The sequence below is a fragment of the Bubalus kerabau genome, chromosome 4, assembly GCF_029407905.1.
Source record: "Bubalus kerabau isolate K-KA32 ecotype Philippines breed swamp buffalo chromosome 4, PCC_UOA_SB_1v2, whole genome shotgun sequence".
NCBI lineage: Eukaryota > Metazoa > Chordata > Mammalia > Artiodactyla > Bovidae > Bubalus > Bubalus kerabau.
Genome location: NC_073627.1, coordinates 122,489,570 through 122,506,993, shown reverse-complemented (window position 1 = coordinate 122,506,993; position 17,424 = coordinate 122,489,570). Strand labels below are relative to the sequence as shown.

Below are 17,424 nucleotides of genomic sequence, written 5' to 3'. Positions count from 1 at the left end.
TGTGTGGTAAGCACTAGGTAAATGTGAACTATTTCTGCCTAATTAGATTGTACATCCGTCCCCTTGTGCTTTGTTCTGTCCTATGCAGTGACACAGTGAGAGAGGAGAAATTTACATAAAGTAGGTGCTCAGGAAATTTTAGAAAGACATACCGGCCCATTTTTTTTTCAGGCCTTTTTCTCAGTCTCATGATTTGTAGGTAACTGTCAGAGATCCAAGGGCTAGCTGCATTCCAATTACTTGAGAAACCTTTCTTAAAATACAGATTCTTACCTCCTCGCCCAGAAATTCTAATATTGAATGCCCAAGGGGAGGTTCAGGAAAATGTCCTAAAAGTGAAACCAACAAACACCCAAGTGAGCTTCTCACGGACCTGAACTCTGGGCCCAGCTGCTCCTGTCAGCAGTCTTATCCTTTCTGGTTTTCGATAACATGATACTGACTTGTAGCCTAACTTGGAGGATGTGGGGGCCGGAAACAAAGGAGGAGGTGGGATAATAAGGAGTAGTGGAGTTGGGGAAGGTAGTGGCGGGGGGTTGCGGTTGCGGATCAGGAAGCAGAAATCTACATCCCACTCATGTCACCAAAAAGTCTTCTCATACGGGAGGCCAGGCTTTGCCAGGACCCTGCAGTGGCACTGCCACTTAACACTGGTCCTGACAACCACATCAGCGAAGAGTAGAGGTGATGAGACCATCAGCTCTGCCAGATGGTAGCAGGGGCCCTGCCCTAGCAAAATCCTGACTGCATGCCAAACACAAAACAGAAACTCTGGGCGAACTTCCCACGCATAACGGGCTCTGACTTTCTTCCCTAACTCTGGCTCTGGCTTCTGCTCTCTCGCAATTCCCCACAGGCTGAAGGATCTTTGAAATGGCAAAATGAAACCAAATACTGTCCTTTACCCTTCATCAGGGCATAAAAATTCCAAAAGTGCTTCATGCCTATGTTTGATAGAACCCTCCTCAATTCTCAATCCCTGACAAACTAAAGTATTCCTTTGCAAAAGGGAACAACTAACCCAAAAAAGTACAAAGCATATAAAAAAAGATATAGCTGTTCAAAAGAAAAAGATCACCATGAGAATTCAAAGCAAATATCTTCCTATAAAATAATAAATGTATTGCAAGGAACAAGAAAATGCTTTAGAACTTCTATGTATGTTTACAATAGGAGTCAAAAGGACCTGTTTCTATTAAATTATATCAGATATGAAGATAAAAAGCAAAAATAATACACAATAAAATTAATGGAGGCTGTTAGCTTTTTTCCCCCAGATTTCAAATTTGTAAAGAAATAAGCAAACTCTAGATTCTTCACAAACTCAGGGAAAGTATAAAAAAAGATTTAAGTGGTTAAAGAAATCTAAGACACATGGAAGTCAAATACAGGGAGTCAATTAAGCTGCAAAGGGCATCAAAGAAGAGTAAAATATTGAGATAGAACTGAAGTTTAATGGAGTTAACAATTACAGGAATAATAGAGGAAAACTATTTTGCCTGAAAAAAAATGATTTTTAAGATTGAAATATTTTGCCAAAAAAAAAAAAAGAATTTAATGAAAAGATACCAATACCTAGAGATATACCAACACCTAGACACACAGCAAATTTTTTCCCACTTAAACCAGCCATCAAACATTCAGCCTATGTGAACACTGATACATAGGAATAGCTACCATGCACAAACAGATGTACACATACAAGGGAGCGAAAATCAGATAGGCATTTGCTTTCTGCACTGGGACGACCCAGAGGGATGGAATGGGGAGGGAGGAGGGTTCAGGATGGGGAACACATGTATACCTGTGGTGGATTCATTTTGATATTTGGCAAAACTAATACAATTATGTAAAGTTTAAAAATAAAATAAAATTTAAAAAAAATTAAAAAGACAGAAAAGCAAAGACTGCTAAAATTTGAGAGACAGTGACTTCAACTCCTTTCTAAAGAAAACAAAAGGGAAGGACAAAAATATGCAAGAGATCTGACAATATACCACTGTGTATGGTTAATGAAAGCATTACTCAAAGACATATTCTAGCTGGATGCTCCTTCTGCCTCACCTCCTATTTTAAAATATGTTGCATTAGTAGAAAATTTGAGGTATAGTAAAGATGAATTAAAATAAGCCTATTTGACTCAGAATTTCACCAGAATAAATCTAGTAATAGTTTCAGATATTTTTAGTTTTTCTAAATACTAAGGTCTCATGAACCCTGGGGCTTCCTTGGTGGCTCAGTGGTAAAGAATCCACCTGCAGTGCGGGAGGCGCAGAAGCTGCAGATTTGATCCCTGAGTCGGGAAGATCTCCTGGAGGTGGGCATGGCAGTCCACTCCAGTAGTTTTGCCTGGAGAATCCCATGGACAGAGGAGCTTGGCAGGCTGCAGTCCATGGGGTCACACAGAGTCGGACACAACTGAAGTGACTTAGCACAACACAGAGCATGAACCTGACCTCATTTCAGGACCCTCAACTCTCTGTATCCTAGAATAATAAAAATGACAAACCTACACCAATCAAAATAAGCGCTTACTATTTGCTAGATACATTGTATTCATTATCTCAAACCTTCACCAAAACCCCGATGTACATTCTGTTGTCTACTTTGCAGAGACTTTAGGAAAAAAAACAATGCTAGGGAGATAAAATAACTGTCTAAGTGTGCTCTGCTAATAAGCAATAGGGCCAGTATTCACACAAAAGCACTTGTTTGCAAAGCCCAAGTATTTTCTACTCTCCTCTTCTACCTGCTCTTGCACCCACAAATCTATTCTGCTAATGGGGATGCTTGTGATCCAGCTTTGGTTAGAAAGAGAATCCATTCACTAGGTGCCAACTCCTAAAGTAAGAATTAGACAGGCTGTTACCATGGGGCTGAATCAGCCATATTTCCAGCTTCTGTAAACTTGATGCTTTAACAATGGCACCCCACTCCAGTACTCTTGCCTGGAAAATCCCATGGACAGAGGAGCCTGGTAGGCTGCGGTCCATGGGGTCACTAAGAGTCGGACATGACTGAGCAACTTCACTTTCACTTTTCACTTTCATGCTTTGGAGAAGGAAATGGCAACCCACTCCGGTGTTCTTGCCTGGAGAATCCCAGGGATGGGGGAGCCTGGTGGGCTGCCGTCTCTGGGGTTGCACAGAGTCGGACACGACTGAAGCAACTTAGCAGTAGCAGTAGGTCTACATGCTAGATAAGCCTTGTTCTGGACAACCCAAATATGCCTAAACCACCTTGCCCTAGCCTCCTGCCTTGCTCCCCATTTTCCCTCCTTAGGAGGAGTCCTCTCCTTGGGATATGCTCTTCAAATACAAACCAATCAATCCAAAGTCTACACTGCCACCCCCCCCCTTCCTTATCTGACTCTCACATTCTGGGCCACTATCTACCTGCCCAAATCACTCTAGGGACAAGTTCCAGACAATCAGGGACAGCCCCATGGCCCAGAGCCTGCTGAAATTATTCAAACTACCCAACTCCAAGCAAGGCTGCTTCCCCTGCCTCATTTGGTTCCTCAGGAAACCACAATAAAGGATCCTATCCACAGTCTTTTCCTTTCTTCCTTGTGACCAACCCCAGTAATTTCCCATGTGGCCACCAATGATGATGACTTTTATGTGTCAATCTGACTCAGCCACAGGGAGCTCAGATATTTGGTCAAAAGTGATAGGTGAGTCTGTGATGGAGGTTTCTGGATAAGATTAGCATTTGAATCAGTCAACTGAATAAAGTCAATATCCCTCTGTAATATGGAGCACTGGCTGAAGACCAGGTAGGGGGAGTTCCTCTTGCCCGATCTACTGAGCTGGTATATTTTCCTGTCTTTGGACTTGAACTTAAGAAACATAAACTTAAGAAACATAATTCTTCTTGGATCTCAAGTCAGCTGGCATTTGGACAGGAAGTACATCACCTTGCCTGGGTCTCCAGCTTGCCAACTACACATATCTTGGGATTTCTCAGCCTCCATAATCATCTGAGCAATTCCATACAATAAATCTCTTTTATATACAGATGAAGGTACAGGTATAGATGTAGACGTAGGTGTATATACAGATATATTACTTGTTGTTGCTCTGCTTATCTGGAAAACCCTGACTGATATGATTCCCTGTGGTGGGGCAAGCTATCTCCTCTTGGGAACTCTGAGTAATAAACTAATTTTTCAGTGCCATTTTCTGATTACTTTACTATACCTCAAATTTTCTACTAATGCAACATATTTTAAAATAGGAGGTGAGGCAGAAGGAGCAACCATTTGCCTACATTAAGCTCTCACAGTTACATTTTTATAAACTAGAAATAGTATATGATCCCCACCTGCTAGCTCTATCATGTTTAGGGCATTTATTTGGAAGTGAAGTGTTTTCTCTTTGCAGTTCACATTCACAGTTAGATCTATGGAATATCAATGAACCAAATACTGTATATGGCTTCATTTTCCTAATTTTACCTCGGTAACTGTAACTATCAGAGGCACTAGAGTTAAAAGGCACTAAATCATCATCAATTCTTCAAAATGACTGGGAAACCATTTCATCAGTGAATCATTCTGTGACTATCCCTTATCCAGGGAATAGTAAATTAAAGGAAAAATTTATAGGACCAAAACCCAAAACCATAAGTGTGACCCTTTACTGAATCAAATCAGTAATCTCAGAAACCAGATGAGAAAGCTGTGCATGTGCTTTCTTTTCACACTCTTTGTGCCTTGAGTCTCAATGGCTTCAGCCTGAGTGTTACACAATGCCCAGGAATGGAAAGATGCTCTGCAAAACTAGGACTTGGAGCAATTGATTCCTTTAAGCCTCTGACAGCCTCAGGAAAGACCATGCACTCAACTAAGTCAAACACTGATCCATAAGCTCTAAGAGTTATTTTGTTGCAACTTTCACCACTTCATCACTCTAAGAGTCTAGACTTTTTTTTACTGTTGACTTTTTTTTTTTCCTGTATTTATAGTTGGGAGTCTCCTCTAAATTTGAGGTATTTTTTAATAAAAAAAAAAAAGTATTTGAATATCAATACTGTTGTATCGATGTAGTTTCAGTCAGCAAAACAGAAAACAAACAACAACAAAACACCAGTTATTTTAACAGAAAGAATTTAACATGAGAAATTAAAAGCAGGGGGAAAAAAGTGTAAAAGCAGCACTGGAATATCATAGAAATAATATCTGGGGAGTGTAAACCAGCTCCATCCATCATTAGTTTTGAGACACTGGGCATGTTACTTAGCCTCCTAAAATGGTCTGATAATATACCCAGAGTATCCAAACTGTGAGGTTTGAGGGCAAAGTTTCTAGCCTTCCCTTCTGACACCAACTGAAAGTTTAGGGGGTTTCCAAATCTGCCCTCTGCTTTCCAATTCACTAGAAGGACTCCCAGAATTCAAGGAGTGTAATTAAAGCTATTGCACTCTTGGTTGTTTATTACAGAGAAAGGATACAGATCCACATCACCCAAAGGATGAGATGCATAGAACATTCTGAGAGGGTTCTGAACATGAAGCTGCTGTTGTCCTCAGAACACTGTACCCCCTCAGTACTGATGCCTAGCAATATGCAAGGAGTTCTACCAATCAAGAAAATATGTCTGAGCATCACTGTTCAGTTTTTATTGTTACTTCATTACACAGGCATGACTGACTGACTGCCCACATGGCTGAACTCAGTCTCTAGGTCTATTGATGCCCAGTTAACCAAAGTCTCCACCTGAAATATATAGTTGGTCTTTCTGGTGCGGGCAGCCCCACCCTAAAACTCTCAAGTGTGGGCATCTACATCTTAAGATTCAGTGTGGTCAGAACCTGGCCTAAGCAAAGACATGCTTAACAGGCAAGACACAGGCCAGACCTCTCTTTAAACAAAGCCAAATCCTGTACTATACATAACACTTCATAGGTAGCATGATGATATATGCTGCTTGGCCCAGAATGGTCCCAGTTTACTCTTAATGTCCTGGAGTCATATTCTTAAAAACAGAACACTCCTGTTCCTTCTCTAAAATGTTTCACTTTGGACAACTAACTATGAGCCTATTCTACTCAACAGCAGAAGTAACATTAAAAATATTTATCAACTGGTACAGTTTAAGCAATAACCAAACTGAAAAGATACTGGCAGCAAATAAGATACTACAACAACAATTACACACTGGTGACTATCACAGCTTGCTCATCAGGTTGTTATGAGGACTAACTAAGCATGCACCTACAAAGTTTAAAAACTACCAAATTTATTTTGGAGTGAATAATATTTAATGCCCACCAAGTATCTATCTTTATCTTCCTAACAAAGCCCTAATTTTATTTTGAATCTATGATCATTTTACACTCAAGACTTTTGACTCAGCAGAAACTTCCCCCAGTCTTCAGCTTAATGGATGAAAGAAACTGAAAGCATTAATTGCTTAGTCATGTCCAACTCTTTGCAACCCCATGGACAGTAGCCCACCAGGCTGCTCTGTCCATGGAATTCTCCAGGCAAGAAAATTGGAGTGGGTTGCCATTCCCTTCTCCAGGGGATCTTCCCAAACCAGGGATTGAACCCAGGTCTCCTGCATTACAGGCAGATAGATTTCCTTACTGTCTGAGCCACCAGGGAAGCCCTGTGGATAAATTCTAATAAATGTAGGCCCATGCTTCTCAAATTAACTTTGCATTAAAATCACCAAGAGCACTTCAAACATTTGGATATCCAGATCCCATGCCCAGAGATTCTTTCTCAGCCTGGGAGAGGCCCAATAATTAGCATAGATATCCTACCATAAACCATAATGAAGAAGAATATGAAAAAGAATGTATGTGTAACTGAGACACTTTGTTGTACAGCAGAAATTAATACAACCTTGTAAATCAACTATACTTCAATAAAATTTAAAGAAAAAAAATTAGTACAGTAACTTTGAAAGAGCACCCCTCTGATATTAATGAGCCATGGGGGCTGAGAACCAACAACGTAGCCCAACAGAGACCTCCCATACCCCTTGCTGGTGACAGATGGGGAATGGGATAGTCCACAACTGCAGGCCGGAGAGGTGATAGAATTCCTCCTCTTTCTTCCAGGAGAGAGTGTCTCTTTGTCTACCTGTAGATAAGAATTAGCAGTGTTATGACCTAATTGCTTCTGATAATCATCCTACGATCACAAAGGAAAAATATCCTTAGGATGAAGCCGATGGTTTGGCCATTAGAGCAGAAAGAGGCTACACCCTTGATGATATGGTTGAGCCACTGTACCATCTAAAGTGGGAAGTAAAGCCCCTCTTTCCTTTGACTCACAATTACATGAGCCAAAATATGTCCTTACTGCATATGGCTTTCTGATGCAGCTCCCAACTTCTCATTGTCTTTTGTTTTAATCTGTGTGTGTGCACAATTATTCTCTAATTAATCCAGTAATAAAGGCATGTTAATATGATGCCTATAAAACATATTTTATTCTATTTGATAATAAACCACACTTTCAATTTTGTCCAAATTTTATCCTATACTATAGGGTATACTATTCAGAATCCCCAACATACTTCCAAGGTGTAAGAAGAATTGAGACTAGAAATAATGAATATAAAATACCATGCATATGGGAAATTACTAACACTTTTTAATTCATTTGGCAAACGAGGAGGTTGAGGCTTAGAGGAGAAATTGTCCCAGGTCATATAGCCACCGATTCACAAAGCTTGGACTATACCTGAAATCTAATGATGTGATAGCCTCCTCGTATGTTTCCACTCTCTCTATATAACTCACTTCAGATGAGTTATAAGAGTAGAGTGGTTAAGAATATGGATTCTGGGGGCTTAACTATGTATAAATCCTAGTTTCACCACTGACTAGCTGCGCACCAGGATGGTCACTTAACCTATTTTAATGCCCTCATTTGTAAAATGATAATACGTATTTCACAGGAGTGCTGTGAAATAAATGAACTTACAAGTCAAGGGCCTAGAATAGTGCTCAGTTCAGTTCAGTTCAGTCACTCAGTCGTGTCCGACTCTTTGCGACCCCATGAATCGCAGCACACCAGGCCTCCCTGTCCATCTCCAACGCCCGGAGTTCACTGAGACTCACGTCCATCGAGTCAGTGATGCCATCCAGCCATCTCATCCTCTGTCATCCCCTTCTCCTCCTGCCCCCAATCCCTCCCAGCATCAGAGTCTTTTCCAATGAGTCAACTCTTCGCATGAGGTGGCCAAAGTACTGGAGTTTCAGCTTTAGCATCATTCCTTCCAAAGAAATCCCAGGGCTGATCTCCTTCAGAATGGACTGGTTGGATCTCCTTGCAGTCCAAGGGACTCTCAAGAGTCTTCTCAAACACCACAGTTCAAAAGCATCAATTCTTCAGCGCTCAGCTTTCTTGATGTCCTTTTCATTATAGGGGACTGGAATGCAAAAGTAGGAAGTCAAGAAACACCTGTAGTAACAGGCAAATTTGGCCTTGGAATATGGAATGAAGCAGGGCAAAGACCAATAGAGTTTTGCCAAGAAAATGCACTAGTCATAGCAAACACCCTCTTCCAACAACACAACAGAAGACTCCACACATGGACATCACCAGACGGTCAACACTGAAATCAGATTGATTATATCATTTGCAGCCAAAGATGGAGAAGCTCTATACAGTCAACAAAAACAAGACCAGGAGCTGACTGTGGCTCAGAATAGTACCAGTCATATGTATATTAGCTATGTGTTGTCATTGTTATTAATCTTAATGCAAGGGTTCTGTCTGACAGAAAATATACAGTTGCAAATATTATAAGGTAGCTGTGTTACCTATCTCCCTCAGCCTTTACTTTTCATCCCAAGAGAGAAATGTTTAAGTCTTCTACCTCCCAGAAAACCCAGACGTGTTGCAAGATTCCTGAGAGTCATAGTCTTCCCTGTGCACATATCTTTAATAAAGAAATGACCAAAATACAAAATAAAAAGGAGGGGAATTGTGTACAGAGAAGTGATCTCTAGGGTGCTTGGCTCATGGTGGATACTCAATAAATTAGCCTCTTGCTCCCATTCTGGCTCCATTTACATTTTCCTGCAAGGTGCTTGGTATGCTTTTCAGAGACTTTTCTCTCTGATCATTTGGTTATTAAGCCTGAAGTCACTGAAGCCACAATTCAACCTAACTCCTGTGGAAACTGGGAGTGCATAGGTTCTGGCAACGACAACCATGACTATCCTCCACAAAAGTATTAACATCATTCATTTGGGTTAAGACACTGGGTCATGAGGAAACTGAAGAATTTCCAAAACCCCTGGCTAGTCAACAAATAAAGCCATTGTCAGCCATGAACACTGTATATGAATTAAATGTATTTTCCCTACACTAACACTTCCCCTAACGCCTCTACCCTACTGTGCTGGAAATGGGACAAAGTATGCTGTGAGAATGCAAAGCACCCTAATTCTATTGCAGAAAGGAATAACAAAACCTAACTCTAGGGTGGCATTTGAGTACAGGCAGGATGGAGGAGGGAAGGTCAGCAGGGAGGGGACAATGCATACAAAAGTAAAAGTGCAAAAGGAAACGGTACACATTCAATGCTCAATGCAACTGAGAGAAAAAAAGAAACATCACACATTTAAGCAGTTTGTCTAGGACCTCGGGAACAGTCCCCAGTCACAGAGGCAACCCGTATCTATGAGTGAATGAACACACTCTACAGGCTGGGTCCCTCAAATGGGGAGAATGCCCACAAATCCTTGTGGGAGGGCTGCTCCTGCCCCTCAGAGCCTCACTGAAGGCCCGTGTAATCATATTTCTAACGCTCCCTGAGTTCTTTCCGGCCCACTCTGCTGCCCTTCACTGTTCCGCCTAGCTCTACTGCTCATCTTCTCTCCAAAGCCTTCGTGATTCACTTACTCTCCTTTCATTGCTCTTTGAGCCTTGTCCCCAGGGAACTGTGCCCCAGAATGGACAGGGCTTTCTTGCTCATCATCTTGAAACACCGCTATGTATCAGCAGGCAGGCTTCCCTTTCCCTGGGCTGAACTGACGATCCTAGTGACAAAATTAAAATGTGCTCCCTGCACTCCACTCCTTCCTTCACGGGAGAGTGGCGACATCTGCCAAATATGCTTCTTGCATTTAAAATGGTTTCCTAACTAGTACTTCTACTCCCCTTTGCTCAGAGAAAAAGGGCCTAGGTTTGGAGACAGAGTTGAGCTCCTTTATAAAGCCCTCTTACCTTTGGAAAGCTGTAGACTCTCAGGCCACCCACCTATAAAATGGAGATAATTACAACTACATCTCAGGGTCACTGTAAGGATTAAATAAGAAAAGAGTCAATCTTTTGAGTCAATCTTTTGTGACAACACAATGTCATTGTTGTTTAGTCACTAAGTTGTGTTTATTTTGTGACCCCATGGACTGTAGTCCACCAGGTTCCTCTGTCCATGGGATGCTCCAGGCAAGAATACTGGTGTGGGTTGCCATTTCCTCCTCAAGGGGGTCTTTCCAACCCAGGGATTGAACCTGGGTCTCCTGTTTATCTCCTGCACTGGCAGGTGGATTCTTTATCATTGAGCCACCAGGGAAGCCCATATATATATGTATGTGTGTTTACATATATATAATCATTATACATGTATGTAAAATTAAAACATTTCAGCCAAAATGGAAATTCTGTTTTGCTGCTTCTGAGAGAACCTTATGAGATTGGCACCTCTGGCTGAGTAAACAGTACCATACCCACCAATTGCTTGTAGCAGGGATGTACTTCTGGCTCCAGCTGGGCATATCATATTCTCTCCCCAGGAAAGAGAACCAATCCATTTTGTTACTGGAAGCTGATATGGGCACTGAGATCACTATCATGGACAAACAGAGGAAGGACCAGAAAAGGCAGCAGACAGAAAGAGAGGTGATCAAAACACAAGCAGAAGTGAACAGTATATGTCAGGAGAGGAGAGAGAAATCACAGAGGCCACCTCTATGACCTGAATCAATACAATAAATACATTTTAAACTTCTTTAAGAGTGCTCTTTTTTTTTTTTTTTAATTTTTGACCACACTGAGCAGCATGCAGGATCTTTGTTCCCCAAGCAGGGATTGAATCCACAGCCCCTGTATTTGAAGTGTGGGGTCTTACCACTGGACCACCAGGGAAGTCTCAACAGTGTTTCTATTGCAATCATATGGTCTAAGACAGACATTTTCATGCTGGACAGCCTGATATCACTTTGCCATGACAGACAGACATATCAATATTGTCCTAGGGGCTGTGAGAAAAGAAATCAAATTGGCTGGTGAAGGAAAGTAAGCTATTTTGGGATTGCACCCAAAATGCAAAAATCAGAACCGCAATAAAGACCCACGGGTGTTGCAATCTAAATGCATCACACACATTCCCCTCCTCACGGTCATCGCTCTCCAAAGAGAAAGCCTTGGGCTTAAAGCCTCAGCTTCTCACGCAGAGGCAGACTAATCTCCATGGCTTTGGAGGGGGGAAATACATCAATCAAGCCATTCCTTGGTAAATGTGAGGAAAATTAAGATGTTAGTGAAGCCTGTGGCCTGTTATTATCATCAGTAGTAATGTATGCTTCTATAGAAGTCCTCAAATTAGGGGTATTTTGTAAAAAGAGCATCATATTATTATATATTATAATGAGGAAGGAAGTGTGTGGGGGAGGCAAATTTTAGAAATCAGGATGACAGAGATTAAATATTTTCCTTATGGGATGCCAAAAGGAGTAAAATTGACAAGCAGTTGATGAAAGACGAATGGCAGTGAAGTGATGGTTCCAGGCTCTGCCATTTACTAGCTCAGTGACCATAAGCCAGTTATGTTACTGCTCTGCCTTGTTTTCCTCATGCATTAAAACAGGGATAATAATACATGACTTACCTCATAGGGTTGTTTCAGCAGTCAGATAAAGTTTGTATAGTAGCTGGTGCCTAGTGCACTCTTGAGAGTCCCTTGGACTGCAAGGAGATCTAAAGTCCAGTCCATTCTAATCTCCAGTCCATTCTAAAGGAGATCAGTCCTGGGTGTTCTTTGGAAGGAATGATGCTAAAGCTGAAACTCCAATACTTTGGCCACCTCATGTGAAGAGTTGACTCATTGGAAAAGACTCTGATGCTGGGAGGGACTGGGGGCAGGAGGAAGAGGGGACGACAGAGGATGAGATGGCTGGATGACATCACTGACTCAATCGACGTGAGTTTGAGTGAATTCCGGGAGATGGTAATGGACAGGGAGGCCTGGCGTGCTGCGATTCATGGGGTCGCAAAGAGTCGGACACAACTGAGCGACTGAAGTGCACCCTTACTACCCTCAGGACAGTTAGCTGTGACTGCTATCTTTACTTGAGGTTTCCCCAAAAGTGACAGTGAGACCAGGAGTTGCATGCTAGTGGTGTATTTGGGAGATGATCTCAAGAAGTACTAGTCGAGAACTGCAAACGTGGGACGGAAAAAGGAAGAAAGCTGATAGAGGGCGCATTCCTGAGCAGTTGTCACTGCGGGCAACCGTGGTTCGATGGTGACATCAGCTCAATGCCTCTGCATATGGCATTTCAGATGACGGGAAAGAGAAGATATTTACTGGACACTGGAGTCATCTTGTTATCCCAGAAATGTCACTACAGGGTGTAGTCCGACCTGTCTTTGATTAACTCTGTCCAGTTTTTGCGTTCTTTTAAAGAACTGAAATATTGAAAATTATAGCTTTTGTGTTTGAAAGTGTGACTAATAAAAATTCCAAGCAACCCAATTGTTTGAACAAAACACGTTCTTCCAATGGGAAAGAAATCACTGAATGAGTCCCCAAAGGGAAATTAATATTCCTGAATTTTCTAAACACATTCTAGCAAGGCCTCATCAGTGTAACTTGAAGTTCCCCATGGCTTTTACCTAGGCTGTGAGGACCATGAGATCACCCTCATGTTTAATGACCTATATTTCACTGGACCTTTGTCTCTCTTTTTAAAGTTTTGTTCTATTTTTCACCCCATTATTTCTGGATGGGAGCTCTCACATTTTTTTCTGACCAAGTTAGCTGTCAACTCAAAACTGATGCAGAGCACCTCTCCTTTGACCCCCTGGCCCTTTTCCACTGTAAAAATGTCGATGCCTCTCCCAAGCCTCTCTCTGGGTGTCTCCACATGACCTCTTCTTCAGGCTCCAGTGCAGTTCTGCATCCCCCACCTCTGTGTCACAGAACCCTGCTGTGCTCAGGCCACTTTATGGTGGATGGCCCTCTCTCTGCCCAGCATCTCCCTCCACTGCCTGACTCCAAAACAGAAAAGCCTGGGTCCCCAGGTTACATCAAATTACACTTTCTAAGCAGCTCCTTCAGTTTCCACTCACAGACACTGTATCCACAGGATGCAGGCACAAGCCAGACAGGCACCTAAGAGGCTGCTGTAGCCCAGAGGACTACACCCCACCCCACCCCATGATTTCATCCATACTTTCCTCCCTAACCCCTTCTTCCACTCTTCTCCTCACTCACTGGCCTCCTTGCTGTTTCTACAAAACACAAGAAGCTCTTTCTAGCTTTAGCAGCTGCTTTTCTGATTCATAATCTGAAGACTTCCAGACCCTAACTCTCCAGCTGCCCCCACATTCACTTAATTCCTTATTTCTGCAGTACTTGTCTTTCTGCTAGGAAACCAAGTAGCATGCCACTTATCTGAAATAGTCCCCAGTTATTCTCTGTGTCATCACCTAATTCTCTCCTTAGCACATCTCCTTGACATTTTCGTAGTTGGTTGATTTGCTTGCTCTCTGTCTCCATGGCTGCCCCACCCCTTCAACAAATGCAAGAGCACAAAAGGGAAGTTTGGCTGTTTCTTTCACTACTGTATCTCCATCTCATGGCTTATAATAAAGTCCTACCTTTGAAGAGAAGTTCTAGTAGCTTCATAACCGTAAAGCTGTTCAGATGTATGAGAATAGGAAGGGTATCGTTACCTGATAATCTCACTAAATATATTCACACATAAAGATTAAAACTGTATGACTTTTGCTTCCTTTGCTAAGGAAGTACAGGTTCATTTATTGAGCATCGACTATAGACATGCCAAGAACTGTGCCAGGTGTTTTTACAAGAAAGTAGATCTTTAATTTGCCTAAAAAAAAAAAAATCAAGTTTCTGCATCATGTGTGCCTAATTTAATGGAGGATTCAATTCAATTCAGTAAACTCAGACCACAGTCTTTATTTTGAAAATCAAGATCTTACTTGGGCTTGGTCCTAATCTCTGTAGCCAGAACACAATAGTAGTTTTCTAGAAGGAGAAATGGACTATTTAAGAATCTCCTGATGGAAGCAGAGGATCACAGTTTGATATATTCTCGGAGAGAAGCTCAGAGTGGATATATGAGGCAAGACCTTGTATCTATGCAGATGCTTCATCTTAAAACCTGGGAATTTCTGGTTGGCCCTCCACCAAAACAAGAATGAAATAATACTAAAACTCTACTCTGATGAAGTACCTGAGATAAGTAATAAAGGTTTACCTGATTTATAAATGGCTTCCTTTTGATGAGCTCTTTTGCATCTTTCAATTACTGAGTTCCACTGAATTATGGTTAAGAGTGTATTGTTTACCCATCTGTGGTTGTCTGCTTCTTCCAGGCACCTGGGACTGCACTTGCAGGCCTCCTGCAGGTTAATGGGGTCACATGACAGGCTAGTGCCTGAGAATGACTTATGCCACTTCTGGTCAAGGCTCTCAAGAGCAGGTGTGAGTGCTTCGTGCCTTCTCTTCTCCTCTCTCAGGAAGATCCTGAAAATCACATTTTTTTGAAAAGGCAGAAACACAAAATGGTGAGGCTCCTTCAACCCACATCTGAGTGAGAGTTTTTGGAGGAAAACCTCCCACTGTAGATGCAGCGGGACATCCATGTTGGTAGAATATACTGAACAACTGAAAATTAAATCCATTTTTAAATTTATTTAATTTAAATATTTAAATAACTTAGTATCACTTAACTAATAAACCATTAATAAATAGGGACTAATTCATTATGATAGCATAGCCTAACTTATTCTGACTAAAATCTACTCCAAGATGCTCTTTCCTCATAACAATTTCTACTATTAATAACAAGTGAATGACACTGAGTGAGATTCCAGGTAATGATTTGGAAGGACACTGCACTTTTGTCTCACGTATAAAGCACTTCATATGGATTATCTCCTTTATGTATATAACACTCCTGTGATAAAAACTGCAAAGATCATTTCCACATGAAAACTATGATAAAAAGAAATGAATTGATTAGCCATGGATAACCACAATTCATTGGAAAGAGCTAAAAAGGAAAATCCATGTGGACTTATTCCCAGCATCAGGACTTTTTCATTCACAAAACAATCTCTTGGGCTTTTTCTGGGCTAGCATCCATTTATTGCCTCTTATAAAGCCCCTTACCAGAATACCACAGTGCTAAAAGAATGGGGGAAAAGTATAATAGCTTTTTGGATATAAAACCTGAAGTAACTGTATTGTATAGTATGTCTGTGGCCTTAATGTAAATTATTTTTTTCTTTTGATTCCTTCCCATTCTGCTAATAGCGTGCCCTTCAGAGTAATCAAGTTACCCAGCCAACTAAGCTCTTGCATTACTAAAAAGTATTACTTGAAAACAGCATGCAACCACTAAAGCTTCTTCCCCCATCCTGTGAAAAATGTAACACTGGCTAAAAAGGAAAGCCATTCTTGGAACCAGTTTGGAGTTTTTCGAGTTCTTCCTTCCCCTCAGCTCACACTAACAATTTAAAGGCTGACTAAGAGTCAAAATTATATTCAGTTCATTGTCAACAATAAGTATACAACTTCCTGTGATTCTTTAGAATATATATATATATGAGATATCTATTCAGATACAAACTCAGATATATATATATACATCTTTTTAAATTTTTCAATAGATATATTTTTAAAAATAAAATTGAATTTTTAAAAGCTTGAATAAAAGTAAATAATAAACAGTTAGGTGGAGCAATTTAACTGAATTCTAGCCAAGGGAACATGGGTCAATGAAAGGTGTAGTGGCCCAATAGAGAGGCATGGTAAACTCCAGGTCCTTGAGGATGGTGAAGCCTTTATATTAGAGGCAGCGAGGGTTCCTGAGCCTCAGTGTAGAAGAAAACTACCTGGGACACCCATCCAACTATGGACACCTGTGTTGGGCTGTTTCAGTTATTAAAATGCAAATGCTGGGTTAAGTGGAACCAGAACTCACAGAACATTCCAGAGCCCACTGAGCAAGCTCAGAATTAAGTGGAACCAGAACACACAGAACTTTCCAGAGCCTGTGGAACAAACTCTGAATTAAACAGAACCAGAACAAAACAGAACCTTCTGGAGTCCACAGGGCAAACTTAGAATTAAACTGAACCAGAACAAACAGCACCTTCCAGAGTTCATGGAACAAACTCCAAATTAAACAGAACCAGAACAAACAGAACCTTCAAGAGTCCACAGAGCAAATTCATAATTAAATGGAACCAGAACTCACCGGGAGGCTCTGAGCTCACAGAACCTTCTGGAGTCCACCATGCATCCTTCTGACGTCAAGCTTGGCGCTGGTGGTTGCTCACCGCACTGTGGTGGACCAACAGCCTGCCTGCTCGGATCCCGCCTTTGTCACGGAGACTGCTGACCTCAGCACTGTTTTGTGTGACTGAGCTCATTGGCTCACTGTAGCGGGGGGCGGGGCCAAATCCACCTCCTCATCATGGACCACGTGGACCACTAGCAGGACGCTAACATCACCTGGATCTTGTTAAAGTGCCGTGAATCCCAGGCCTTCAGGAGAGGATTGTTAGAGAATCTGCACTTGAAAAGGTTCCTCAATTACCTATAGTTTACATAACAAATTACTCCAAAATCCAGATACTAAAAACAGTAAACGGAGAAGGCAATGGCAACCCACTCCAGTACTCTTGCCTGGAAAATCCCATGGACGGAGCAGCCTGGTAGGCTGCAGTCCATGGGGTGGCTAAGAGTCCGGCATGACTGAGCGACTTCACTTTCACTTTTCACTTTCATGCATTGGAGAAGGAAATGGCAACCTACTCCAGTATTCTTGCCTGGAGAATCCCAGGGAGGGGGGAGCCTAGTGGGCTGCCTTCTATGGGGTCGCACAGAGTTGGACACGACTGAAGTGACTTAGCAGCAGCAGCAGTAAAAACAGTAAATATTTATGATCTCACCATGTTTCTGAGGGTTAAGGGGCAGCTTTGCTGAATGGCTGCAGCTTAGCCCTTCCTAAGGCTGCGTAAGATCTGCTCAAGGGGGTTGGCTGGGGCTGGTGGGCCCACTCACTGCTTGGCTAGTTAATGCTGTTGTGGCCAGAGGTGACAGTTCATCATGGGGGTCTCTCCACCCCACCATGGGACAACTCGAGTGTCCTTAAAACATGGCAGTTAGGGCCCCGCAGCAAGTGGTCCAAGAGAGC

General features: G+C 41.9%; 1 protein-coding gene across 18 annotated transcripts in view; it reads right to left on the bottom strand.

The window, feature by feature from the left end:
- Positions 1–16,666, bottom strand: part of LOC129650185 (uncharacterized) — a 33,265-nt gene extending 16,599 nt beyond the window's left edge. The window contains exons 1-5 of one of the 18 annotated variants that reach the window (XR_008713655.1): positions 16,483–16,658; positions 14,476–14,744; positions 10,196–10,267; positions 8,185–8,390; positions 6,990–7,093 (exon numbers count right to left, since the gene is read on the bottom strand). Coding sequence is in view for 15 of the 18 variants with exons in the window: in XM_055578401.1 (XP_055434376.1) it covers positions 6,933–7,093; positions 14,476–14,744; positions 16,483–16,523 (471 nt within the window). In the remaining 3 variants the exon portion in view is untranslated. Of the gene's footprint in view, positions 1–273; positions 330–6,596; positions 7,094–8,184; positions 8,391–10,195; positions 10,268–14,475; positions 14,745–16,482 lie in introns of those variants that run through there. The other 17 variants (XR_008713657.1, XR_008713656.1, XM_055578400.1 and 14 more) reach the window with 17 other exon arrangements.
- Positions 16,667–17,424: the final 758 nt, after the last annotated feature.